The 21,574-nt window shown below is 40.5% G+C and overlaps 2 protein-coding genes across 14 annotated transcripts in view; one reads left to right on the top strand and one right to left on the bottom strand.

Annotated features, from left to right (window-relative positions):
- Window positions 1–21,574, bottom strand: part of SIAE (sialic acid acetylesterase) — a 66,086-nt gene that overhangs the window by 30,719 nt on the left and 13,793 nt on the right. For 2 of the 13 annotated variants that reach the window (XM_039250179.1, XM_039250182.1), the window contains one exon: window positions 3,998–4,159. In XM_039250179.1, the coding sequence (XP_039106110.1) occupies window positions 3,998–4,121 (124 nt within the window). In that variant the 5' untranslated portion in view covers window positions 4,122–4,159. Of the gene's footprint in view, window positions 1–848; window positions 949–1,856; window positions 1,874–2,338; window positions 2,438–3,690; window positions 3,774–3,997; window positions 4,160–4,427; window positions 4,481–6,108; window positions 6,193–7,949; window positions 8,126–17,749; window positions 17,803–21,574 lie in introns of those variants that run through there. The other 11 variants (XM_039250183.1, XM_039250178.1, XM_039250181.1 and 8 more) reach the window with 11 other exon arrangements.
- Window positions 8,192–21,323, top strand: SPA17 (sperm autoantigenic protein 17). Its single transcript, XM_039250193.1, has 5 exons — window positions 8,192–8,283; window positions 9,414–9,594; window positions 15,441–15,511; window positions 17,820–17,906; window positions 20,985–21,323. Exons 2-5 carry the CDS (start codon window positions 9,441–9,443, stop codon window positions 21,126–21,128), a joined length of 456 nt encoding a protein of 151 aa, XP_039106124.1. The 5' UTR covers window positions 8,192–8,283; window positions 9,414–9,440; the 3' UTR covers window positions 21,129–21,323.

The following is a 21,574-nucleotide window of genomic DNA, read 5'->3' as shown; positions in this document are numbered from 1 at the left end:
ACTCTGGCTCAGGTCCTGATCTCATGGCTTGTGAGCTCAAGCCCTGTGTAAGGCTCTGTGCTGACACCTCAGAGCCTGGAGCATGCTTCCGATTCTGTGCCTCCCTCTCTCTCTCTGTTCCTTCCCGGCTCGTTCTCTCTCTCTCACTCTTTCTTTCTTTCTTTCTCTTTCTCTCTCTCAGAAATAAGTAAAATATTTTTTAAAAATTAAAAAAAATAGGGGCGCCTGGGTGGTTTAGTCGGTTAAGCGTCCGACTTTCGCTTAGGTCATGATCTCACGGTTCGTGGGTTCGAGCCCCATGTCGGGCTCTGTGCTGACTCCCAGCTCGGAGCCTGGAGCCTGTTTCCATCTGTGACTCCCTCTCTCTCTGACCCTCCCCTGCTCACACTGTCTCTCTCTCTCTCTCTCTCTCCTAGAAATAAATAAAACATTTTTTAAAAAAAATTAAAAAAAATAAAAGATGGTCTAGGGGTCAGAGATTTGAAGCAGTAGAGATGCTTCCATGAATTCTATAGGCATAAGGAAGTAAACCTGCCAGCAGCCTACAGGAGCTTGTAGGGGATCCTTCCCTAGTCAAGCCTCCAGATGAGAACACGCCCAGCAAACATTTGATTTCAGTCTTGTGAGACCCTGAACAGAGAACCCAGCTAAGCAATGGCCCAGGCTTCAGATCTGTAGAAACTCTGCCGTAACAAAAATATGTTGTTCTAAGCACCTAAGTTTGTGGTAATTTATTGTTTATCACAGAAAACGAGTGTGCATGCTAACACAGCAACCAGGAGCTTTTTACTTTTCTAAGGGGGTTAGACTTTGTAATTTTCTAAGTTAAAAAAAATATCCCTACTTACCTCAGTCATGATGATGAATCCAGACACACTCTCGTTTTATCCCCCGTGTGTGTCAAAGTGAGAAGATATACCCTATCCACCCCAGTTTTATTCCTTGTGTCTGAAAAAATCATCATGCATCATTTGACAATATGGTTTGAATAGGCCAGAACCTGACCCACATTCCCAATCATCCCTCAAGGTTTAATTGTCCCAAAGCTTAAGTGTCAGTCTGTTGGACAAAAATCTTCATGCTGTTAATTCCATTTTGTTGTGGACATCCAGGGGATTGATTATAAGTAATAAGTTAAATATTAACAGAGACAGAGTGACAAACTGAGGTAGTCTAGCTGAAAATCCCAGAGTCCTCATCAAATTTAAAGAGAAGTCAGCCCTTCAATATACCATGCAGTGTTTCCTTTGAGAAACATTTTCTTTCCCGCCCTATGAAATGTCCTACATGTCTACCTCCTTTATTTCAAATAACATTTTATCCATTTTGCTTCATGTACAGAACACAGCAAGATGCTCCTAAAAGTAGGTTTATGGATCTACAAAAAAAATTTTATTTTTTCTCTTCTACCAAGCAAATGCAGAGAGCCTAACAAATATATATAAAGTATATATATATATATATATATATATATATATATCTTTTGTATCTATCACTGTAGCACTATGTAGTCTCTGTCTTCTAAATATTTATTGGTAATGTTAATTATTAGCCAAGGTATCCCTATTTTTTATTTTTAAACTACAGCAGCTCTTCGGATTTCTAAATCAACAGCGATCACCAGTATTTACACTCTGTGCTGTTAATTTCTAAGATGGGCACAACAGAAAAAGAGATAGCACTGCTTGTTTCTCAAATTCATTTTCAGTATATCCTGCAGGTCACCAGTAGCATTTAAATCTAACAAAGAGCAACTTCTCCATCAGTTTATGCTTCCCCTTTCAACGTTCTTAGTTTTGCCCAGTTAACATTCTTACATTAAAAAGTCTTAAAATCCAAGAACTAGAAGCACTCACCTCGCATCTATGCCTGGCACATTGTAATTTTAGATGTTTGCTGGGGCGCCTACATGGCTCAGTAGGTTGAGCTTCTAGCTCTTGATTTCAGCTCAGTTGATGATTTTATAGTTCATGGATTTGAGCCCCATGTTGGGCTTTGCACTGCAGCCTGCTTGGGATTCTCTCTCGGCTTCTCCCTTTGCCCCTTCCCCGCTCCCATGCAAGAGTGTGTGTACACGCACACATACATTCTCTTTGTCTCTCAAAATAAATAGATAAACTTTTAAAAAAATGTTTGTTGTATGGAAATGAATTATAAAGAGCCTGCACCAGGGTCTGGGTCACTCTGGACTGGATATTGACAAAGCTAATCAGGAAATCCTTGTTGTCAAGGCCCAGTAAAAATCTCACAAGCTTCCCTGTCATATATATCTTCAAGTCACTGCTCAAACCACCAACTCCCACATTAACCCCCCTGCTCCCCAGAGTAGCCTCCTCACCTGTCTGATGCTCACCTTCAACATTCCATGGTTATAATCACTACCTCTAACCATGCATGATCTGATCCTGTCTCCACTTGACCCAGCCGTGACTGTGTCCTCCAATATCCAGTTAACTTACACTATGCTCCTATGCATGTCCCTTACACACCTTTGCCCTTTCTAGACAAAGACTCCTTTGTAAGACCTGTCTGCTCACAGAAGGTTCTAGTTCTCGCCTTCTTGAATATCCTCAAAGCCACTACCTTGGGTCAGGACTTTGTCATCTATTGCCTAAATATCATAGGCTAACAGTTCCCACCACCTCTATTCTTTCTGATCTCCACTCCACTCCCCACAGTGCTGCCAGAGTTATCTTCCTAAAATAAGAATCTTTTTTTTTTTTAACATTTATTGGTTTTTGAGAGAGAGAGAGCATGCATGCAGGGGAGGTACAGAGAGAGAGAGAGAGAGAGACAGAATCCAAAGCAGGCTCCAGGCTCTGAGCTAGCTGTCAGTACAGAGCCTGATGCGGGGCTCGAACTCACCAACCATGAGGTCATGACCTGAGCCAAAGTCAACCGCTTAACCAACCGAGCCACCCAGGTGACCCCTGAAGTACAAAGCTGATGGAGTTATTTGGCTACTTAAAATCCACTGATCCAAAGTAGAGTATACAGTCCTTAGCAGTGACAAGCCTTCCTACATTTCCAACCTTCTCTCCTGTCATCTGCTACCAGTCACAGACCCCAGGGCTTAGACAAACCAAACTGCTTGCCATGTCTCCAATGGCCCATGCCTTTGTCCAGGCCATTTCCCCTACCTGATTTGCCCAACTTATCTTTCAAGATAAATCTTTGACTAAGTAATTATCTCTCCTAAGCACTCCCATAGCACACTGCAAATCCACATTACGGCACCTGACTTAAACTGTAGCTGCTTATTCTTTTTCTGCCTCCTCCCCTCATCTGTAAACTTCATTAGGAGAGAGACCATATCTATCTTGCTAATCTCTGTATTACCAGTACCTAGTGCAATATATGGCACATAGGCACTCAACAAATGTTTGAGTGACTCTCTAAATATAATAACAATGATAATGATAATAATGGTGGCTAACACACATGTTCACATGCGTTAATTCATTAAATCCTTACAATAACCCTAAATTATCATTATCCCCACTTTATAAATAAGGAAATTGCGACGCAGAGATGTTATATAACATGTCTGAGGTTACAGAGTCACACAGTGAGAGTCAGAACCTGAGCTCAGTAAGCCCAGAGCCTGGGTTCTTAAGCACTCCTCCATACTGCCTCCCTTTTATGAATAATTCAGTTCAAATGTCCCGTTCAGTGGAAACTGTTGCTTACCATCCGATCTGAGTTAGCAGCCTCTTTTCTATACCCCATGGCACCCCACAGACACCTTCATCATAGCATTTATCGCACTGCACTTTATGACTTGGCATCTATTCCCATTACGCCATGAGATCCGGAGGGCGGGGACTCTGACTCTGTCTTAATTCTCTTTGTGTCCTCAGTACCTAACATATGGTAAACACTCAAACTTAAGCGGATGGGTGGGATAACCGGAGTTCCCGCGCAAGCATTCCTTTTACAGACTGTCCAGCAGGTGGCAGAAGAGGACAAAAGCTGAACTGAGGAAGAGCAGCCTTACCTTTGACATTCGTGACCTTCTCCATGATGGTTTCTAGATCTTGGTACAGAGTCACTGTCACGGTGGCTCCAGAATTGCCATAGCCCCAGATCACAGCCCCTGCTGGCTCCTTCTGCAGCACCATGTAATTATTGATGTATGAAGCAAAGCGAAAATCAACATCTAAAAATTTTAACAAACACTTAGAAAAGCATCATCGGGGGCTGGATTATTCATCATCCATTGCATCTGGTTAAACAGCAAGGAACATAAAGTCTTTATGCAAGACAATTTGAATATACCCAGACCCTTTAATCTTCTAAAACTAGATCTTATTCTTCCTAATTAGGTAAGCAACAGAACGAGGGCAGTTGCCAACAGTATACATCACAGTACAACATGGCCAATAAGGAAAACTCGAGGAGCCTAGGACAACCAATGTGCCACAAACCTCCTCCCCTTCAGAGCTCTTGATCTTCCTTTGCTCTCAGGCTTGGCCCTGACGCTCTGTGCTCTCCCCCTAAGTTGTGAAAATGCTCCTTTTATGCACCTCACAGATGGTATTTATGAGAAAAATAAACCGCTTCCTTCCCCTACTTTCCATTACCAGGCCCACTCCTCGTTGCTGGGAATAAAGAAACCTGCCTCTCTCCAACACAGCCTCCCCTAATCTTTCCCGTATTCTTTATCTGCCCCTTTCCATCCTGCCAGTGTCGACTCCTGCAAATAATTCCCCTTATTGTGGGGTTTTTTTTTGACAACCCACTAAAAATTTTAAATAAGCATTTATGAATATCTGTGACATCTGCTTCCTTCTAAGGTAAATTGAAATAAGTTAAGATGATAAAAATAAGGACGGCGAGCAACAGAAGGTCAAAATGTCAGAACAAAGGTCTTTCGTCTCAATTTTACCCATTTCACAAGCTAAGTTATATAAAAAGAATGAGAGAGAGAGAGCACTTGAAACTGTAGATTCTATTCTAGAGTCACTAACAAGACTGAATAAGAACTCACTTTAACGAGATCATTCCTATTTTTAACATGCAGCCTATATTGAAGTATTTTATTAATAACAAGCATCTATCCAAATTATCTACATGAGTTCCTCATCAAAACTTAACAAGGAGGAACAAAATAAAAACTTTCCTAAGTTATGTCCCAATTTGTCTGAACAAAACAGACTAAAATCCCTAGAAGAAAATAATTAACAGAGTTACAATTTTTTTAAAGGGTTTTAAATGAAAATGATAGGCAGGAAAGAGAATGAGAACTAACAAGGTTGACATTTTCCTCCCTGAAAGCTACAAATGATGATGGCCCCTGAGGCTATACTAAACAGGGCCCCAAAGCTAATGGGGTCGGTCTCCTTTACAGATTCTGTGGCCTATTTGCCCTGTGCTTCAAATAGCAGCCCAATCGCTAAACATCCTAGGCGGCTCTCTCTCATGAGTTCCATCCTAAAACCTACATGACAACCAACAGTCTTCCAGAAGCCTGGATAATGGGCTGGAGATGCACAGCGACCACAAGCAAAATGCTCTAAGAGACTCTAATATCCCAGAATTGCATAAGCACGTTGGCTGCCTGCTGGAGGGAAGGGGAGAGGCACATGTGTGGGAGTGCCTAGTTTTGGGTAGGTGCTTCATATGGAACAAGAACTGAAAACCAAAGGGCTAAGAGCTAAGCAGAGGTGGGGGGAGGGGAACAGAGGGAAGAAAACTGGCTGTCATTTGCACAGGAGCCTATGCAAAGGAAGAGCTCTCTAAGAGTGCAGCCTTTGTCTCATTGTGCTGGGGACACATCTTTCTTTCCAAGTCAGTCTGTTTTCGCCAACACACACTCCCTGGTCCTCACTGTGCCTGGCTCTATTCTGAGTTAAAGAATTTTAAGGATAGAAAGGATCTTTCACACCCCAAGGTACAATCATGTTATTTACTGATCAACAGACTGATATCGACATAGATTAGGGTGTAGATTAGGTAATTTTACCTAATAGCCTGCATATTCATTGATTAATTCAACAAATTTTTATTAATGCCTACTGTGGGCCAGGTACCATTTTAAGCACTGAGGATAGAATAGTAAGAAAAAGAAAGAAGAAAAAAATAAAGGAAAAGTAGAAGGAAGCTTACATTCTACTGGGAAGCCGTCCACAATGCATATTCAGCTCCTTACATCACACAGGTAGTTTACGAAAGGACTAGAAACCAAGTCACCTGATTCCAGAGTTACTGCAGTTTCCAGTCTGCTGCAGATACTGGTGGTAAATTAAAAAAAAAAAAAAAAAAAAAAGGCATATTCCCTGACCTTTTAAAGCTCACATTCCAAGCTGATAAGGGTAGACAGTGGAACATTACCAAGGAATTGAGCAATGGACAAAATAGGAGAACAGGAAAGGAAGCGGGACTGGTCATTCTTTTTGTCAAACACAAGACACTTAGCATTTGAAGCTTTTTTTTTTTAGGTCTTCAATTTTTCCTTCATTTGGAGTAGAAAACAGGAATTAGTGTTCTGTTAGTGAGTGACAAAATTAAGACAGTGGTTAGGTTATCTCTTGTGAGGAACTGGCAGATGCCCTGGGGAGGAACATCCTGGGAGTCTGGAAAAACTGGCAACGTTCTAGTTCTTAAGTTGGGTGCAGCACCCTTGGTGTTCATTTTATTCTTTCATTGTTCATATACTTTTGTACATTTTAAATATTACATAGTAAACATGGGCATGATACGACCCACAGGTGAAGACAGAATACTGTACTGGCATGAAAGATAACAGCCTTTGGGGCACCTGGGTGGCTCAGTCAGTTAAGGGTCAGACTTCAGCTCAGGTCATGATCTCACGATTCAAGCCCCACGTCGGGCTCTGTGCTGACAGCCAGCTCAGAGCCTGGAGTCAGCTTCAGATTCTGTGTCTCCTTCTCTCTCTGACCCTCCCCTGCTCTCTCTCTCTCTCTCTCAGAAATAAATAAAACATTAAAAAAAAAGATAACAGCCTTTAACAGAAAAGTTAATAAAACAACGGCTCTACTGTTTTATCATATGGTGGACCCAAAGGTCACCCAGGGAAGGTGAGAGGCAGAAAATGATATGTAGAGAGGGCTGCTGGTTTACACTTTTGTTAAAGCCTGAAAAGCTACTTATGGACGCCAGTTGGTCCGTCTGGGTACTTCTGGGTGCTCACGTAGAGCACGAGTCATTTTTCTACACCTTGTCCCTATTCTCACCTCAACGTGAATTTCTTAGCCGGGAACTTGGGGGTCCACTATTTGAATGGTTGGAAGAAAAACATAGGGCCAGCATTATCACTTTACTTTGCGTTAGCGGCAGATTCCTGCTTCTGCTTCTCCGTGGTTGTGACTCAGGGTCCAGCCTGGGATATTCAAACGACAAGATCTGACCTGGACAGTAGTCAAAGTGAGTCACCCTCCTCCCCAGTGTCACGCATATCATCCCCATAAGCTGCGCCGGCAATCAAAGCTAAGCCTTAAATATTCTGAGCTAGTGAGGGGGTTGTATTTCTTAGTCCTAATCACCACTTAAACTAGTAAAATTTAATTCCCCCAAGGAACCAAGTCTGAAGCAAACCCTCCCCAAGGGTACTACTGTGGGGGCAGCAGTGAAATGTTTTGGATGACTCAGTTACCTGTTTCCAAATACTATCTAACTAGCTTCGCCCCCATCCCTTCGAGTTCCATTGCAGTTATTCAAAGACCCTGAGGGCCACGGTCTGGCACATTTGGGCCTCGCCTATCAGATACACCCAACCCTCCCTCTGCCCCACACGCGGCAACGTGACGAGGGTGGAAGGGTGGGGAGGCAGCTGACCGGCCGGTACTCCAGCCCAGCAGACACCTGCGGGCTAGGCCTCGGTCTGGTCGGAGGAGCGGCTCCCGGTTCGCGGGGCCTGCAGAGGCCGCGGGATCTCGGAGCCCGCGCAGGCTGACCAGGAGGGGTCGGGCCGAGCCGGGCCACCTCACCTGCACTGGTGTCGGCCGGCAGAATTAAAGGCAGCACCAGCCCAAATACAAATCCCGGTGCTACCATGTTTGGGAGGATCCGCCAGCCCTGCGCCGGACTCGGGACGCGGACTTCACCGCGGGGGCGGGGTCGTGGGCGGGACCTGCGGGGAGCGGGGAGGCCTGACTCCACCCCTCCCGGGCCGTTCGGTTGCGGAGCCCGCACTGGCCGCCGGGCGAGGCCGTGCCGCCCCCCTTCCCGGCCGCCGTAGTTGGATTTAAAAAAAAAAACGGTTACCCAGCAACGAGAAATAACAACCGGAACCAGCGGCACCAGCTCTGAGAGAAACAAGAGGTGAGGCGGTTTACCCCTCTTCCTCTCCAACACTAAGACCTCGCCTTTTCCCTTTGCCTTTCGCATCCTCTTAGGACCCCCGACAGATTCCGGGATCGCCAGTGCAGGTTGGGGTCCAAGGCAGCCCATTCTGCAAGAGCCTGAAATCCCAGCTCCTCGACGGCCCGCCCCCGACTAGACCCGCGTTCCCCCTCCGAGCGCCCTCCAGTCCCCAGATTGGTTCAGGGTCTCAGCAGTACTTTTCACAACCCTAGAATGATTCGATACCTCATCTCCTATTGTCTCAAAAATAAGGAAAACATCCTCCACAGATTGGGCCTCATTCAACCGTCTAGTCCCTCACCTAGACCCCAACCACGGCTTGGGGGTTTTGTGACATTGACACCTTCACAAAACGGCCTGGGCCCGGAGTGTCGTTTGGCTTACTCAGCAGCCCAGCCCGCTGCTTGGCTGCTATCCTTAATCTAGTCCTTGTATTCCAAGACAGGAAGATAAAACCTGGTCAAGACAAAACCAGAAAATAGAAGAATCCCAAAATTTTGGACTCTAGGACTGCAAAATCATGACCTTGCCGCCACCCCCCTCCCTCCCCGCTGCTCCTGCTTCCCCGTTCAGAGTATATAGGTGCTTCGAGGCCTCGTAGGTTATGCTTCAGAAGCGGAAACTAGGGCAAGACTACGTACTGAACTTTTATATGCAACACATTAGAGCAATTTCTAGAACCAGGATTAGTTCTTCATATTTTAAATTTTTGATCCCAAACAGCGTCTTCTCCGCGATTTATGATGAATTGTTAACAATCATTTTCTCTGAATTCCTGTGGGATAGCAGAAATTACCTTCACCTTTTAAAGACAAAAAAGGAGACAGAAAAAACTACTTTGTGTTATAATGAAAAATCTGTGATTTTTGTGACTAAAAAACGATTTGGCCTATTAAATGGGTCTGTATTTATAATATTCTAATTAATAATGGAAAGCTCAAAACTCTTTGGAAGCAATGATGGTTTGGGGTTGTGTAGGGAGAAAAGAAGTCCAGAAAATTTGGGTCTCAGAAATAATTTGTCATAGTTGTGATTATATAAGTAAAATCAGACAATTTTAAAGACAGTACTCTCTAATAAATCTCTAGGTACAGAAGGCAGTCCCTTCCAAGGAGATGTCGATTCCATTCTCCAACACCCACTACCGAATTCCACAAGGATTTGGGAATCTTCTTGAAGGGCTGACACGTGAGATTCTGAGGGAGCAACCAGAAAATATACCAGCTTTTGCCGCAGCATATTTTGAAAATCTTCTAGAGAAACGAGAGAGTAAGCTTTTAAAAATAGGCATATTTTTCATTAAGTAAGAGACTAAGCATTTGGTATGATGAAACTGGCTTAAGACCGTCCCTATTCCATAGAAATGCTTTATGAAGCAGGGATCTTCAATTAACAGTTCTTGCTGTTGAAAACATGTGCATTTGTGACAGGTTCTCGTAAAATCACATTATTTCACATTATTGAAGATCACCAGTTTATTACCCAGACCTCCTCCTCCATTGTGTTTTTCCTGGACACACTGGGTGGAAGGGAAACTCAAGAGATCATCGAGTCTAACTCTCCATTTTCCAACAGGCTGTTCTATGCAGCCCAGGCAGTTGACTGTTCTTCCTGGGAGGAGAGTTTGTGGCTTTCTTTACATTTTGACTCTTCCTACTTGAAAGTATTGTAAGTGTTGTAAATATAATTCTGTGCTTCTTTAATAATGCAATAAAGGCATGGGGAAAAACTGCTTTTAAAAGTGAAAATCCAGGGCATCTGGATGGCTCAGTTGGTCGAGTGTCCGACTTTGGCTCAGGTCATGGTCTCCCTTCTCGTGAGTTTGAGCCCCGCGTCGGGCTCTGTGCTGACAGCTCGGATCCTGGAACCTGCTTCAGATTCTCCCCCCCCCCCCCTCTCCATTTCTGCCCCTCTCCCACTTGTGCTCTCTCTAATGAATAAACATTAAACATTTTTTAATTAAAATAAATAAAAGTGAAATTCCAGGTCATTTATATTCTTTCTCTATTCTCCCAAGGTTCTGCCCTGCCCAGAGACTAAGACTCATGCTAATAATGACTGCTTGAGAGCCAAAGCAGTTTCTTTACTTTCAGAAATAAAATTTCCAAAGTCCCAGCCTTGAAGGCTCGTAACCATTAAGAACTAATCCAGCAGTCCAAACGAGAATTGTTACAGTTGTATACTTCTATTAAAAACTCTATTCTTGAGGGGCGCCTGGGTGGCTTAGTCGGTTAAGCGTCCGACTTTCGCTTAGGTCACGATCTCGCGGTTCGTGGGTTCGAGCCCTGCGTCGGGCTCTGTGCTGACTGCCGGCTCAGAGCCTGGAGCCTGTTTCAATCTGTGACTCCCTCTCTCTCTGACCCTCCCCTGCTCATGCTGTCTCTCTCTCTCTCTCCTAGAAATAAATAAAACATTAAAAAAAACAAACAAACCCTATTCTTGATTAGAATAAACATTTTGTATAAGCTGTTACCACCATTACTTTTTACTACAGAATACCAACAGAGTAATAAAGGTGACTAGAAATAGCTAGCTACAAGTAAATAAGCATTCCATTTCAAATCATTTTCCAGAAGGAGGCCTACCGCAAGACCTGAGTAAAACAACTACCATGCACACGGCACAGCTCCACCATTTTGTCTTAGCTCAACCCAGACAGAGCTCAGAATCTCTGCCAGTTTCCTGAATGTTGCTGGTCTCTTACATATCCAGTCAGTGTGACTATCTGTTGCACAATTTGCAACGTAAGGGCTGCTAAAGAGCTATCAAGAGAAATCTTTTAGGGTAAGAGGTGAATTACAATGAACATTAATTTAATTTCATTATTATAACACTCATTTTACAAATTCATGAGTAAAAAGTCTTTAGTCATTTATTTAATTTTAGATCTTAGAAATGTCCCATTACAAAAACATTTGAGTCATTGCTACTGGCTCATGATAATTAAAGCAATTGGTGATTCAGACTAATGGTCTCAGAATACGAGCTCTCTGATAAAAATTGTATAAAACTATTGGAAAACATTTGAAGCACCACACCCATTTTCACTCATGTGAACCAAAGGTGAGTTATCCAACTGATACAAGTATGAGAATTTTGTGCTTCCAAAAAGGAAGAAAAACTCGTCTAGGCCAGTCTCTCACACAATGCAAGAATTCCCTTGCCAGCATTCTTCATGGGTAATTATTTTCAGTTTTATTTTTCTGACAGGGAACATGTTAGTATTTGCTATAAGTGATATCACAAACCCTTAAGAAAAAGGCGGGCTTTTTGTTAAGTGATACTGAGATAATAAAGATGGAAAAAGATAAAATTAGGCCTATTCTTTGTATCATACACCAGAGTAAGTACCGAATTGATCAGAGATTTAAATATTTTTTCAAATGAAACCATACAAATACTAGGAGGAACCATGTATTAACCTTGTTAATTTCTCTGTAACTTAAAGGAGGAAAAAATTTTGCTAGCTAAGTTGCTATAATTACTTAAAAATCCAAAGCAATTAGGGAAAAGACTGATAAAATTGACAACATAAAAGTAACTTTTACATGACAAAATCACCATAAGAAGAATAAACCTAATGACAAACTGGGAGAAAATATTTGCAGTTTATATCACAACAGGTTAATAAACCTAGTAAATAAAGGTTTGTGAAAATAGTGAAGAAAAAACCAACAACCTTATAAAACAATGGTCAAGAGATCTGAGCAAACCACACAAAAATGTAAATGGCTCTTAACATATGAAAATATACTAAACCTAACCCATAACAACAGAAGCCCAGATCAAAACTACACTGAGATACCACTACCAACCACCTCCCTTACGACTGGCAGAAGGCCAAAAGTTTGCCAATTTATTCTCGGCAAGGCTAAAGGAGAAATAAGTCATATACACTGCTGAAGGAGATATAAAAGAAGGGAATTTGGTAATATCTACCAAAATTATATACACTGTCAACCTTTGACCCAGAAATTCTACTTCTTCCCTTTTCATTACATCATTATTTGAGGAATCAACCCAAATATCTATTATAGGGGATTTGTTGAATAAACTAGAGGACATCCACACAATGGAATTATATACAACAGTAAAAACAAAACAAAACAAAAAACAATGAAGATCTCTACATGTTGCTATGGAGCGGTCTAAAGGATATATCAGGTAAAAACAATGCTAGCAATTATCTAACAAAGGGGTGTTGTTATAAATATATAGCTATTTGTTTATATTTTTAAGTGAAAGAATAAATCTTTTGGAAATTTACATTTCCCTCTGAGGGAAAAGGAACAGTAGAGGGAACAGAATAAAAGCAAGACTTCTCTGAATATATCTTGAATTTAAAATTATAAATGTTTAACATAGTTTAAAGTAGAAATAAATGTTAAAATTGTTAAGCAGTCTTGGGGCGCCTGGGTGGCTTAGTCGGTTAAGCGTCCGACTTTCGCTTAGGTCATGATCTCACTGTTCGTGGGTTCGAGCCCTGCGTCGGGCTCTGTGCTGACCGCCAGCTCAGAGCTTGGAGCCTATTTCAGAGTCTGTATCTCCCTCTCTCTCTGACCCTCCCCTGCTCATGCTGTCTCTCTCTCTGTCCTAGAAATAAATAAAAATATTTAAAAAAAATTGTTAAGCAGTCTCTAAAGTTTCAAAGCAAAGTGAAACAAATAAACCTAACTAGTATTGAATGGGTAACATAACCACACAGAATTTATTTCAAGTGACTTTATAACACAGTAATTTGTACATCCCTGATGGATATTGCCTAAAAACAAAATGAGGTATAAAAGTCTTAAGTTGTGTTCAGTAATCATTGTTAATAATATTATAATATAATTATTCTGAAATAATTTTTTACACTGTCAGACATAGCAAATAACTATCCTACTGTTAAGAGTAAGATTTTTAGTCTAAGAAAAATGACATACAAATATAAAAATGAAAGTAATTCATAAAATCCTATAATCCTAAATTCAAACAGGAAAATATCAGTGTGACCTCAATGATACATTTTCTCTTTAAAAATGAAAGAAATGTTTTCTAGCTCTATACATTTTTTTTAAGACCACAAAACAATGACCAACCCAGTACCAGTGAGCACCTAACCTCTAGACTGTGGCCTCTAGCTACCATTTCCCAGGAAACAAGGCTTCTTAGAGGACTAGCTAATTCTGAGAACTGGTTAGGAAGTATCCAAGTTGAGTCTGAATGTCTTGCCATACCAGAAAATTAAGGATACTATCAAAGATAACTAGAGTTGTTTCCAACAGACTCAGGAGCATCTGAGCACACAAATAAACTCCTACTGGCCTATTTTGGACAAAGCATCAGGAAGAATAAAAAATGCAATCGATTGAAGTTTATCCAATTTATTAAATACTCATCAGTTCATAATGATAAAAACAAACAAAACCTCCCTGAGAGAATCCTAAGGAACCAACTGATTATTCAGAAAACTGATTGATAATGGGAAAGAATCAAACCTTAAACCTGCCTTTTCTAGATGAACCTTATGTCAGGGTGACCAAATAGTTGATATAGGAAAGCTTTTCTTAACTGATTACTCCAGAAAAAAAGAAGTAAAGATCTAATAAGAGCATTGCCATTTTGCAACCCCTAAAGAAATGATCTAAGCAATCATCATCCATGAGCCCCTAAAGAAAAGAAAACAACCCCCTTAAAAAGAGAAACAACCAGATATTATGTATATCCTGACAGAATTACACTGTACTATCTATAAAGTATTCTTCCTGAATGAATGAATGAATGAATAAATAAATAAATAAATAAAACCTGAATAAACTACAGAAAATTCAAAAGCAAAGGAACTTATTAAAAGTCATTACAGAAATGGAATCAGAAATATCTAAATTGTGGAAAACTCCAAAGGAAAAATAATGCAATTTCCTCAACAAAAAAATCTCAAGGAAAAAACTGTGGGCTGGGAGATAGGTGAAAAAATCTTTCAATTAAAAGAGATTCAAAAGACACAACAAAAGGCTCTATGTGTCCATTGTTTGGCTTCTGATTTGAACAAATCAACAGTAAAAATATATATATATATATATATAATACAATGGAGAAAATTTGGATAGCTGGTACAAAGGAATGAGTGTTTTTAGATGTGATAATGATATTGTGGCTTCTTTATATCTTAAAGATGCATATTGAAATAAATATTTGTAGATAAAACAATAGGAATCCTGGAATTGGCTTGAAAATAATTAGAAGAAAGGATGGGAAATTGAATGAAGTTACAGATAAAATACGATAAATCATGAGTTTATATTGTTGAATCTGAATAATGTGCAAGTGAAAATTGTTATATTATTCTCTACCCCTAAGTTTGAAATTGTTAATAAAAGTTAAACATAATTCTGCTTAAATAGAAATACTTCTTCCTGTCATATCTACTGACTACATAATATGCCTCATTAAAAAACAAACAAACAAACAAACAAACAAACAAATCTCTCCAGGGGTGCCTGGGTGGCTCAGTCCATTAAGCGTCTGACTTCAGCACAGGTTATGATCTCCCAGTTAGTGAGTTTGAGCCCCATGTCAGGCTCTGTGGTGACGGCTCAGAACCTTGAGCCTGTTTCAAATTCTGTGTCTCCCTCTCTCTCTACCCCCCCCCCGCCCACTTACTCTCTCTCTCAAAAATAAACATCTAAAAAATCTTTTTAATTAAAAAAAGGGGCACCTGGGTAGCTCAGTTGGTTAAATGTCCAACTTCAGCTCAGGTCATGATCTTCCAGTTCGTGAGTTCGAGCCCCACATCGGGCTCTGTGCTGACAGCTCAGAGCCTGGAGCCTGCTTGGGAATCTGTGTCTCCCTCTCTCTCTGCCCCTCCCCAAGCAGCAGCACTCCCCAGTGCAAGCAGCACTCTATCTCTCTCTCTCTCAAAAATAAATAAACATTTATATTAACATTTTTTATTAAAAAATTTTTTAAAGTAAATTAAAAAATAAATAAACATGAAAAACCAATTAAGATTTTCAGCTGGCAGTAAAGAACCTGCAATTTGAAAAAGAAAACTTGTCATGTGTTACGATTCTGGGTTTGCTTTAATGAATTCAAAGTAAGTCTGAAATTATTATTATTATTTTTTAATTTAGAAACCAACTTTGATCCAGCAGAATGGGGGACGAAGGTAGACGACCGCTTCTATAACAACCACGCATTCAAGGTACGGTCCCATGAAACTCATGGATTTGTTTATTTCTTCTCCCCATCTCCAAAGCAGAGATCCTCAGAATCTCCCCAGAATCATGAACATCAGGAGAGGCATCACAAATATCTTACTCAACCTTTCTAAGTGTGCTGTTCTCTCTGAGGAGAAATGTTGTTCTAAAGATCTATATCGTGATCAGATACTAAGCTGAGATTGAAAGATGAGCAATAGGAAGAATGTACTTGAAAGTTATTTTTCTTCAGATTTCATTGAATATCACAGTGCTTATAGCAATAGCAGATCCTCAATATTTGTTGAATTAATGAATGGCATTTTATAAAACAAAACACCATTTATCCAATTGTTTCATCATCATTGACATCTTACCAATGACTGATTAGAATTAAAGTTTGTAATGGCGTTTCTTCTATACAGTTAATCCATTCAGAGACTGAGCCTATCTTCTCCTTAGAAGTGTTCCTACAGCCTTTCTTAACCAAGCTTCCTCAAAATAATTAAGCCCTAAGCCAAAGGCACTCATTGCACATAGGGAATAAGTCTCTCCTTTGTATCTAGAATGATTCTAGCTGTGTACTATCCTTGGGGAATTGAGAAAAGAGTTGAACTCAAACACTGTGTTCTGTGGTCCAGAAGGGAGCACTGATTGAGAAGGGCTGTGTGTGATCCAGCATTATTGGCATCAGCTGGGAACCTGGTGGACCTTCTGTCTCAGGCCCTACTCCCGATCTACAAATCAGAAGCTGAATTTTAACAAGCTCCCAAAGTAATTTGTCTGAGAAGCACTCTGCTAGACAACTGAGATAATATATTAGCCACAAAGCACCGTCAGATATTAGAATTAAAAAGAATTTGGGGCCCCTGGGTGGCTCAGTCAGTTAAGTGTCCAACTCTTGATTTCCGCTCAGGCCGTAATCTCACTGTTTGTGAGATCCAGCCCTGTATCGGGCTCTGCATTGACAGCAGGGAGGCTGCTTGAGATTCTCTCTCTCTGTTTCTCTCTGCCCCTCCCACACATGCATGCTCTCCCTCTTTCTCAAAATAAAGAAATGTAAAAAAGAAGAATTAAAAGGAATTATCCAAGTTCAAGTTTTGATTGTGTTCCCAATAGATTTGGGGAATTTCCTGGGGAAATACCTGTCACTTATTCCATAAGTTCAAATGTGAAGTTCCATCCATTTGTGCCTGCCAGATGTGGGTGTGTTGGGTTTGTTTTCATTTAAGTAGATTCTCTGTATTCATGTTTTATTTCAATCAAAGGAATAATGCTGAAAAGTTTTAAATCCTTATGTCACATAGCAATTTCAGGGTGTGTTTTTTTCATCTCTTCTGAATTCTAAAGACTTTACATGATTAGCTTATATGTCTTCAAATTTCTGTTTTATAGATGAAAGAAACTCTTTCCACAGGTTGTGAATTAGCAATGCCTCTATTTTGGTGGAAGATTTAAATAACCATGTCAAAATAGAACTGATTTCCCTTTTCTAAAAAATGTATTTAAATGGTTCCCCATAGCAGAACTTAATTCTTTGACATCGTTTTTAATCTACAGACTTCATTAAAAGTCAACTTGAGGGGCGCCTAGGTGGCTCAGTCAGTTAAGCTTCCAACTCTTGATTTCGGTTCAGGTTATCATCTCACAGCTCGTGAGTTCAAACCTCACATCAGGCTCTGTGCTGACAGTGTGGAGCCTGCGACTTGACTTCACATGAGACACAATGGCTTATATTTTGTTCTTATTTTAAAAACTATCAGCAATTATTTTTTAAACTTTGCTCAAGATTCATTACAGCATGGGGGCTCCTTGGTGGCTCAGTTAAGCATCTAACTCTTGGTTTCAGCTCAGGTCATGATCCCACAGTTCATGTGTTCTAGCCCAGAATTGAGCTCTGCTCTGACGGTGCAGAGACTGCTTGAGATTCTCTTTCTTTCTCCACCCCTCCCCCACTCTCTTTCCCTTTTCTCCCACTCTCTCCTCCAAAAAATAAACATTTAAAAAAAAGATTCATTACAGCATATTACCAACTTTTAGTATAAGACAATGGCTTATTTTTAATATAAAACCAGGTTGCATTCCAAAAGCAAAAAATCAAACATTTTCTACCAATTCCTTGGTCCTATTTGTTTATACATATTCTCTTGAGAGTTTTCATTTATTTTTTTCCAACCTACTTACAAAACAGTACATATTTAATTCCCGCTTCTTCTCAATAATATAAAGCAATATTTAATTACCTTTAAGCAATTTGATCCAAGACTTTACTGTTTCAGTATATTGCCTCTGGCCCTCTGACCTCTCTTCCAGGAACATGAATCACCTAAGAACTGTGAATCAGAACAAGAAAAGTCTGGTGCAACTGTGAAAGAGGATGAAACACCAGTCACAGCCTTAGTAAGTTATGTTTTCTGTATACTATTAGATTCCTACAAAGAAAGATCTCACTCAACTTAAAATTGTACTCCAGGGGTACCTGGGTGGCTCAGTCGGTTGAGCGTCCAACTCTTGATTTTGGCTCAGGTCATGTTCTCACAGTTTGGTTTGAGCCCCAAGAGGCCCTGGGAGTGGATGAGGTTCTCAATCTCTTTCTCTTTCTGCCCCTCCCCTGCATGCTTGTGCTCTCTTACTCTCTCACTCTCTCATTCTCTCTCTCTCTCTCTCTCTCTCAAAATAAACAAATAAACTTTAAAATTATATTTCAAATATGAATCTAGTATGTTACCCATATTGCTAAAATTACTATTTTGCTTTCTAGATAAGTAGCATCAGCGATAAACTAACTGGTGGATCATTTTTAGCTGTGCCTATTATAAAGGAAAACTCGTTCTTCCCTCTAAAAATAAAATCTTGTTTTCCAAGATTGTCAGTAGGTGGGGAAATCTTCCCAAGAAGAACAGACAGAACCCACTGCCCCAGTCGTGATGCTTCAGATGCATTCCTTTGGGAGTCTTTCACTAACTGATGCTCTCACTACCATGCAGTGACAAAGGTTCAGAGAGATAACAAAAGGAAACTCACAGAGAACTACATGCCACCAAACAAAATGGCCTTACACAGTGTGTGTTATTCACCTTCCATGCACTGCTACCCTGAATGACTTGCTGCCTGACAGCCCAGATCTAAGCAATAAAGACCTCAGTGGGGTCCACCTTCAAAGCTACCTATTTTCAGGAGTGTGCTAGAGCCAGCTCTCAAGAGACAGCTATGCACATGTCTACACACCCATGTTCAGCAACGTCTGTTTGGTCGCTTGAACTCAGCCACAGATGGAGTATTAAGATCGTGGCCAATACTGCAAATCAGACTTTTTTTTTCCTGGAGAGTCCATATATAAACATTTACCAGCATATCACTGGCTATATTCTTCATAGTCCAGACTCAAGAGGACCAACCCTAGTGAGAAAGACCTCACGCTCTACCAGTGTGAAAGGCCAAACTTCTGAGTTCCTTTTCATACCTTCCTGTACCAGGTAGTTACCCAGTAGTTGACCCCTAAAGGAGGCATCCCCTTCAAAGAATACCTCCCCTCCTACCCAGTGGGGGGCAGAACTTTTCCCCATAACCTTTATGAATTATTCCAGAATTATATCAGTACAACCCAATCAGCTAACCATTGCCATAAGGTGCAATGGGAAGTCAGGGAAGAAGAAAGGGAGTTTCGTTTCCTTACATTTTTAGTAGTTGCCCTTACACAGCTTTTCATAAGTTTGAGTTGAGATCTCATTGATTTCCAACTTCACTATAATCATTTGCCCATATTGGGGCATCATCTCAGAGAATTTAATACCATTCTGTTTGCATTTAAAAGTTTAAGAGCTAGAATTGCCTTATTGTATTTTTTTGACTTTTATTTATTTATTTTGAGAGGGTGAGAGGAGCAGAGAGAGAGGAGAGAGATTCCCAAGCAGGCTCAGTGCTGTTAAGAGTGGAAATCAAGAGTCAGATACTTAACCAACTGAGCCACCCTGGCGCCCCTGTGCCTCATTGATTTTTTAATGGAGTGAGGGGTATAAGCACCCCAAGGGTCCATCAACAGGAGACTGAGTAAATAAATCAAGTTCTGGGGCACCTGGGCGGCTCAGTCGGTTAAGCGTCCGAGTTCAGCTCAGGTCATGATCTCGCGATTCCTGGGTTTGAGCCCTGCATCAGGCTTTGTGCTGACTGCTAGCTCAGAGCCTGGAGCCTGCTTCGGATTCTGTATCTCCCTCTCTCTGACCCTCCCCTGCTCGCGCTGTCTCTCTCTCTCTCTCATAAATAAATAAAGTAAAGTAAGTCAAATTCCATTAGTACAATGTAACACAATGGTGTTATAAAAAGAGAGAGAGAGAGAGAGAGAGACAGAGAGACAGAATGGGCAGAATTATATACTGAATAATAACATAGAAAAGAGAACCAAGATAGATAGTTATGCAAAAGTAGTTGGGAACATTGTAATTAACATGATCTCATTTTTTAAATAAAAAGGCATGTATATACCCATATGAATACTTTGTATACAGAGAGCTTTTGGAAGGATATATATACTCAACCCATAATAATGGTTACATCTTAGGAGTAGGATTTGGAAAGGGGGAGAAAACTTTTACTACCAGTGAGTTAAGTTTTTGAATGTATATGTATCACTGTTATAATTTAAAATGACATATTAAAAACTATGTAGCTATTGAATCAGACCCTTAAGATATATGTTCCACTGTCTACAGTTTAGGTAAATTATACCTAAATTTTTTAAAAAAGATGCTATATACAGAAGTTCAGCCCACCACATTAAAACTGATATTATTGCACATTAAAACTGACATTATTGCTTTAAATGTATGATTTTGATTAGCTAATCATTGAGAAATTAATAAATTAATTTCATGTAATCATGATTATTTTGAAATAGGACACTTACTATTCTTCTTGACATTTTTACCATGCCTCAAGGATTCTTCTTATTTTCCAAAAAATGTTATTGCTCAGGGAGTGGTTAAGTAGGAGCTACTAGAGGTGGGGAGTGGGCAAGGATCATTTATTGCAGAGACATATTAAAGAATGACCAGACAAGGGGTGCCTGGGTGGCTCAGTAGGTTAAGTGTTCGACTTCTGCTCAGATCATGATCTCACGGTTTGTGGGTTCAAGCCCCACATCAGGCTCTGTGCTGACAGCTAGCTCAGAGCCTGGAGCCTGCTTCGGATTCTGTATCTACCTCTCTTTCTGACCCTCCCCTGCTCACGCTGCCTCTCTCTCTCTCTCTCTTTCTCTCTCAGAAATTTAAAAAAATTAAAATAAAAAAAAGAATGACCCAACAAAATGCCTGCTATTTTGACCCCTGCCATTTGGTACATATGCAATGTGACAAGTATATAAAATTCCCCTAGGAAGCAACAGATCTTGATCGTTATGTCCCTCAATGTATGCACTATTTTTATGGCATCAAAATATTGGATATTTAAGAAGTCTCTTACTTTTCCCTCCATTCCATGAAGGAATCTTCTGAAGAAGAAAAAGAAAAAGAGGAGAATGCTGCTCTCAAAATCCAAGCAGCCTTCCGGGGACACTTGGCCAGAGCAGAGGTGAAGAAAATGAAACCAGATGCCCCTCAAGAAGAGGAAACAGAGGGAAACGAGTGAGGAGACTGGTTTTACTCCCCCGCTCCCCACAAAGAAACGTGAACAAATAATCCAAATCCATCAACCTCTCTGTGATTGTTGTTTTTTTTCTTAGCAAGGGAGATGTGATGTAGTGAAATAACATTTGTTGCTGTTGTGAAAATCTGTCATGAGCATTTGTTTAATAAACATGCCATTGAACACATGCCTCTTCAAGATTCCTGAGATCATGAGTCTTATTTATACTTCTCCCAAGTCCATGTACAAAGATAAGTACCCTTGGATTTAAAGTTACAGAACTGGCATATCCTGAGTTTTCAGAGACCTCAGACGTTATGTGGTCTCACCATCATCTGATGAATAAACCCTCTATCACATCCCTGCAAAATGGTTCTTTGGCTCCTATTTCAGTCCCAGTGATAGAGAATTCCACTGCCTTTCAAGAACAGTCCATTTAGTTTTTTTTA

This window comes from Hyaena hyaena, unplaced genomic scaffold (assembly GCF_003009895.1).
Source record: "Hyaena hyaena isolate Hyena2069 unplaced genomic scaffold, ASM300989v1 scaffold_364, whole genome shotgun sequence".
Taxonomy (NCBI): Eukaryota; Metazoa; Chordata; class Mammalia; order Carnivora; family Hyaenidae; genus Hyaena; species Hyaena hyaena.
This window is presented reverse-complemented; position numbering and strand designations above follow the sequence as displayed.

What these genes read in the sequence shown, in the direction of transcription:
- SPA17 (XM_039250193.1), top strand. Translation starts at nt 9,441, where the DNA reads ATGTCGATTCCATTCTCCAACACCCACTACCGAATTCCACAAGGATTT. An exon ending in TCTTCTAGAGAAACGAGAGA is followed by an intron (nt 9,595 to 15,440) that starts GTAAGCTTTTAA and finishes TTTTTAATTTAG; the next exon opens with AAACCAACTTTGATCCAGCA. An exon ending in ATAACAACCACGCATTCAAG is followed by an intron (nt 15,512 to 17,819) that starts GTACGGTCCCAT and finishes CCTCTCTTCCAG; the next exon opens with GAACATGAATCACCTAAGAA.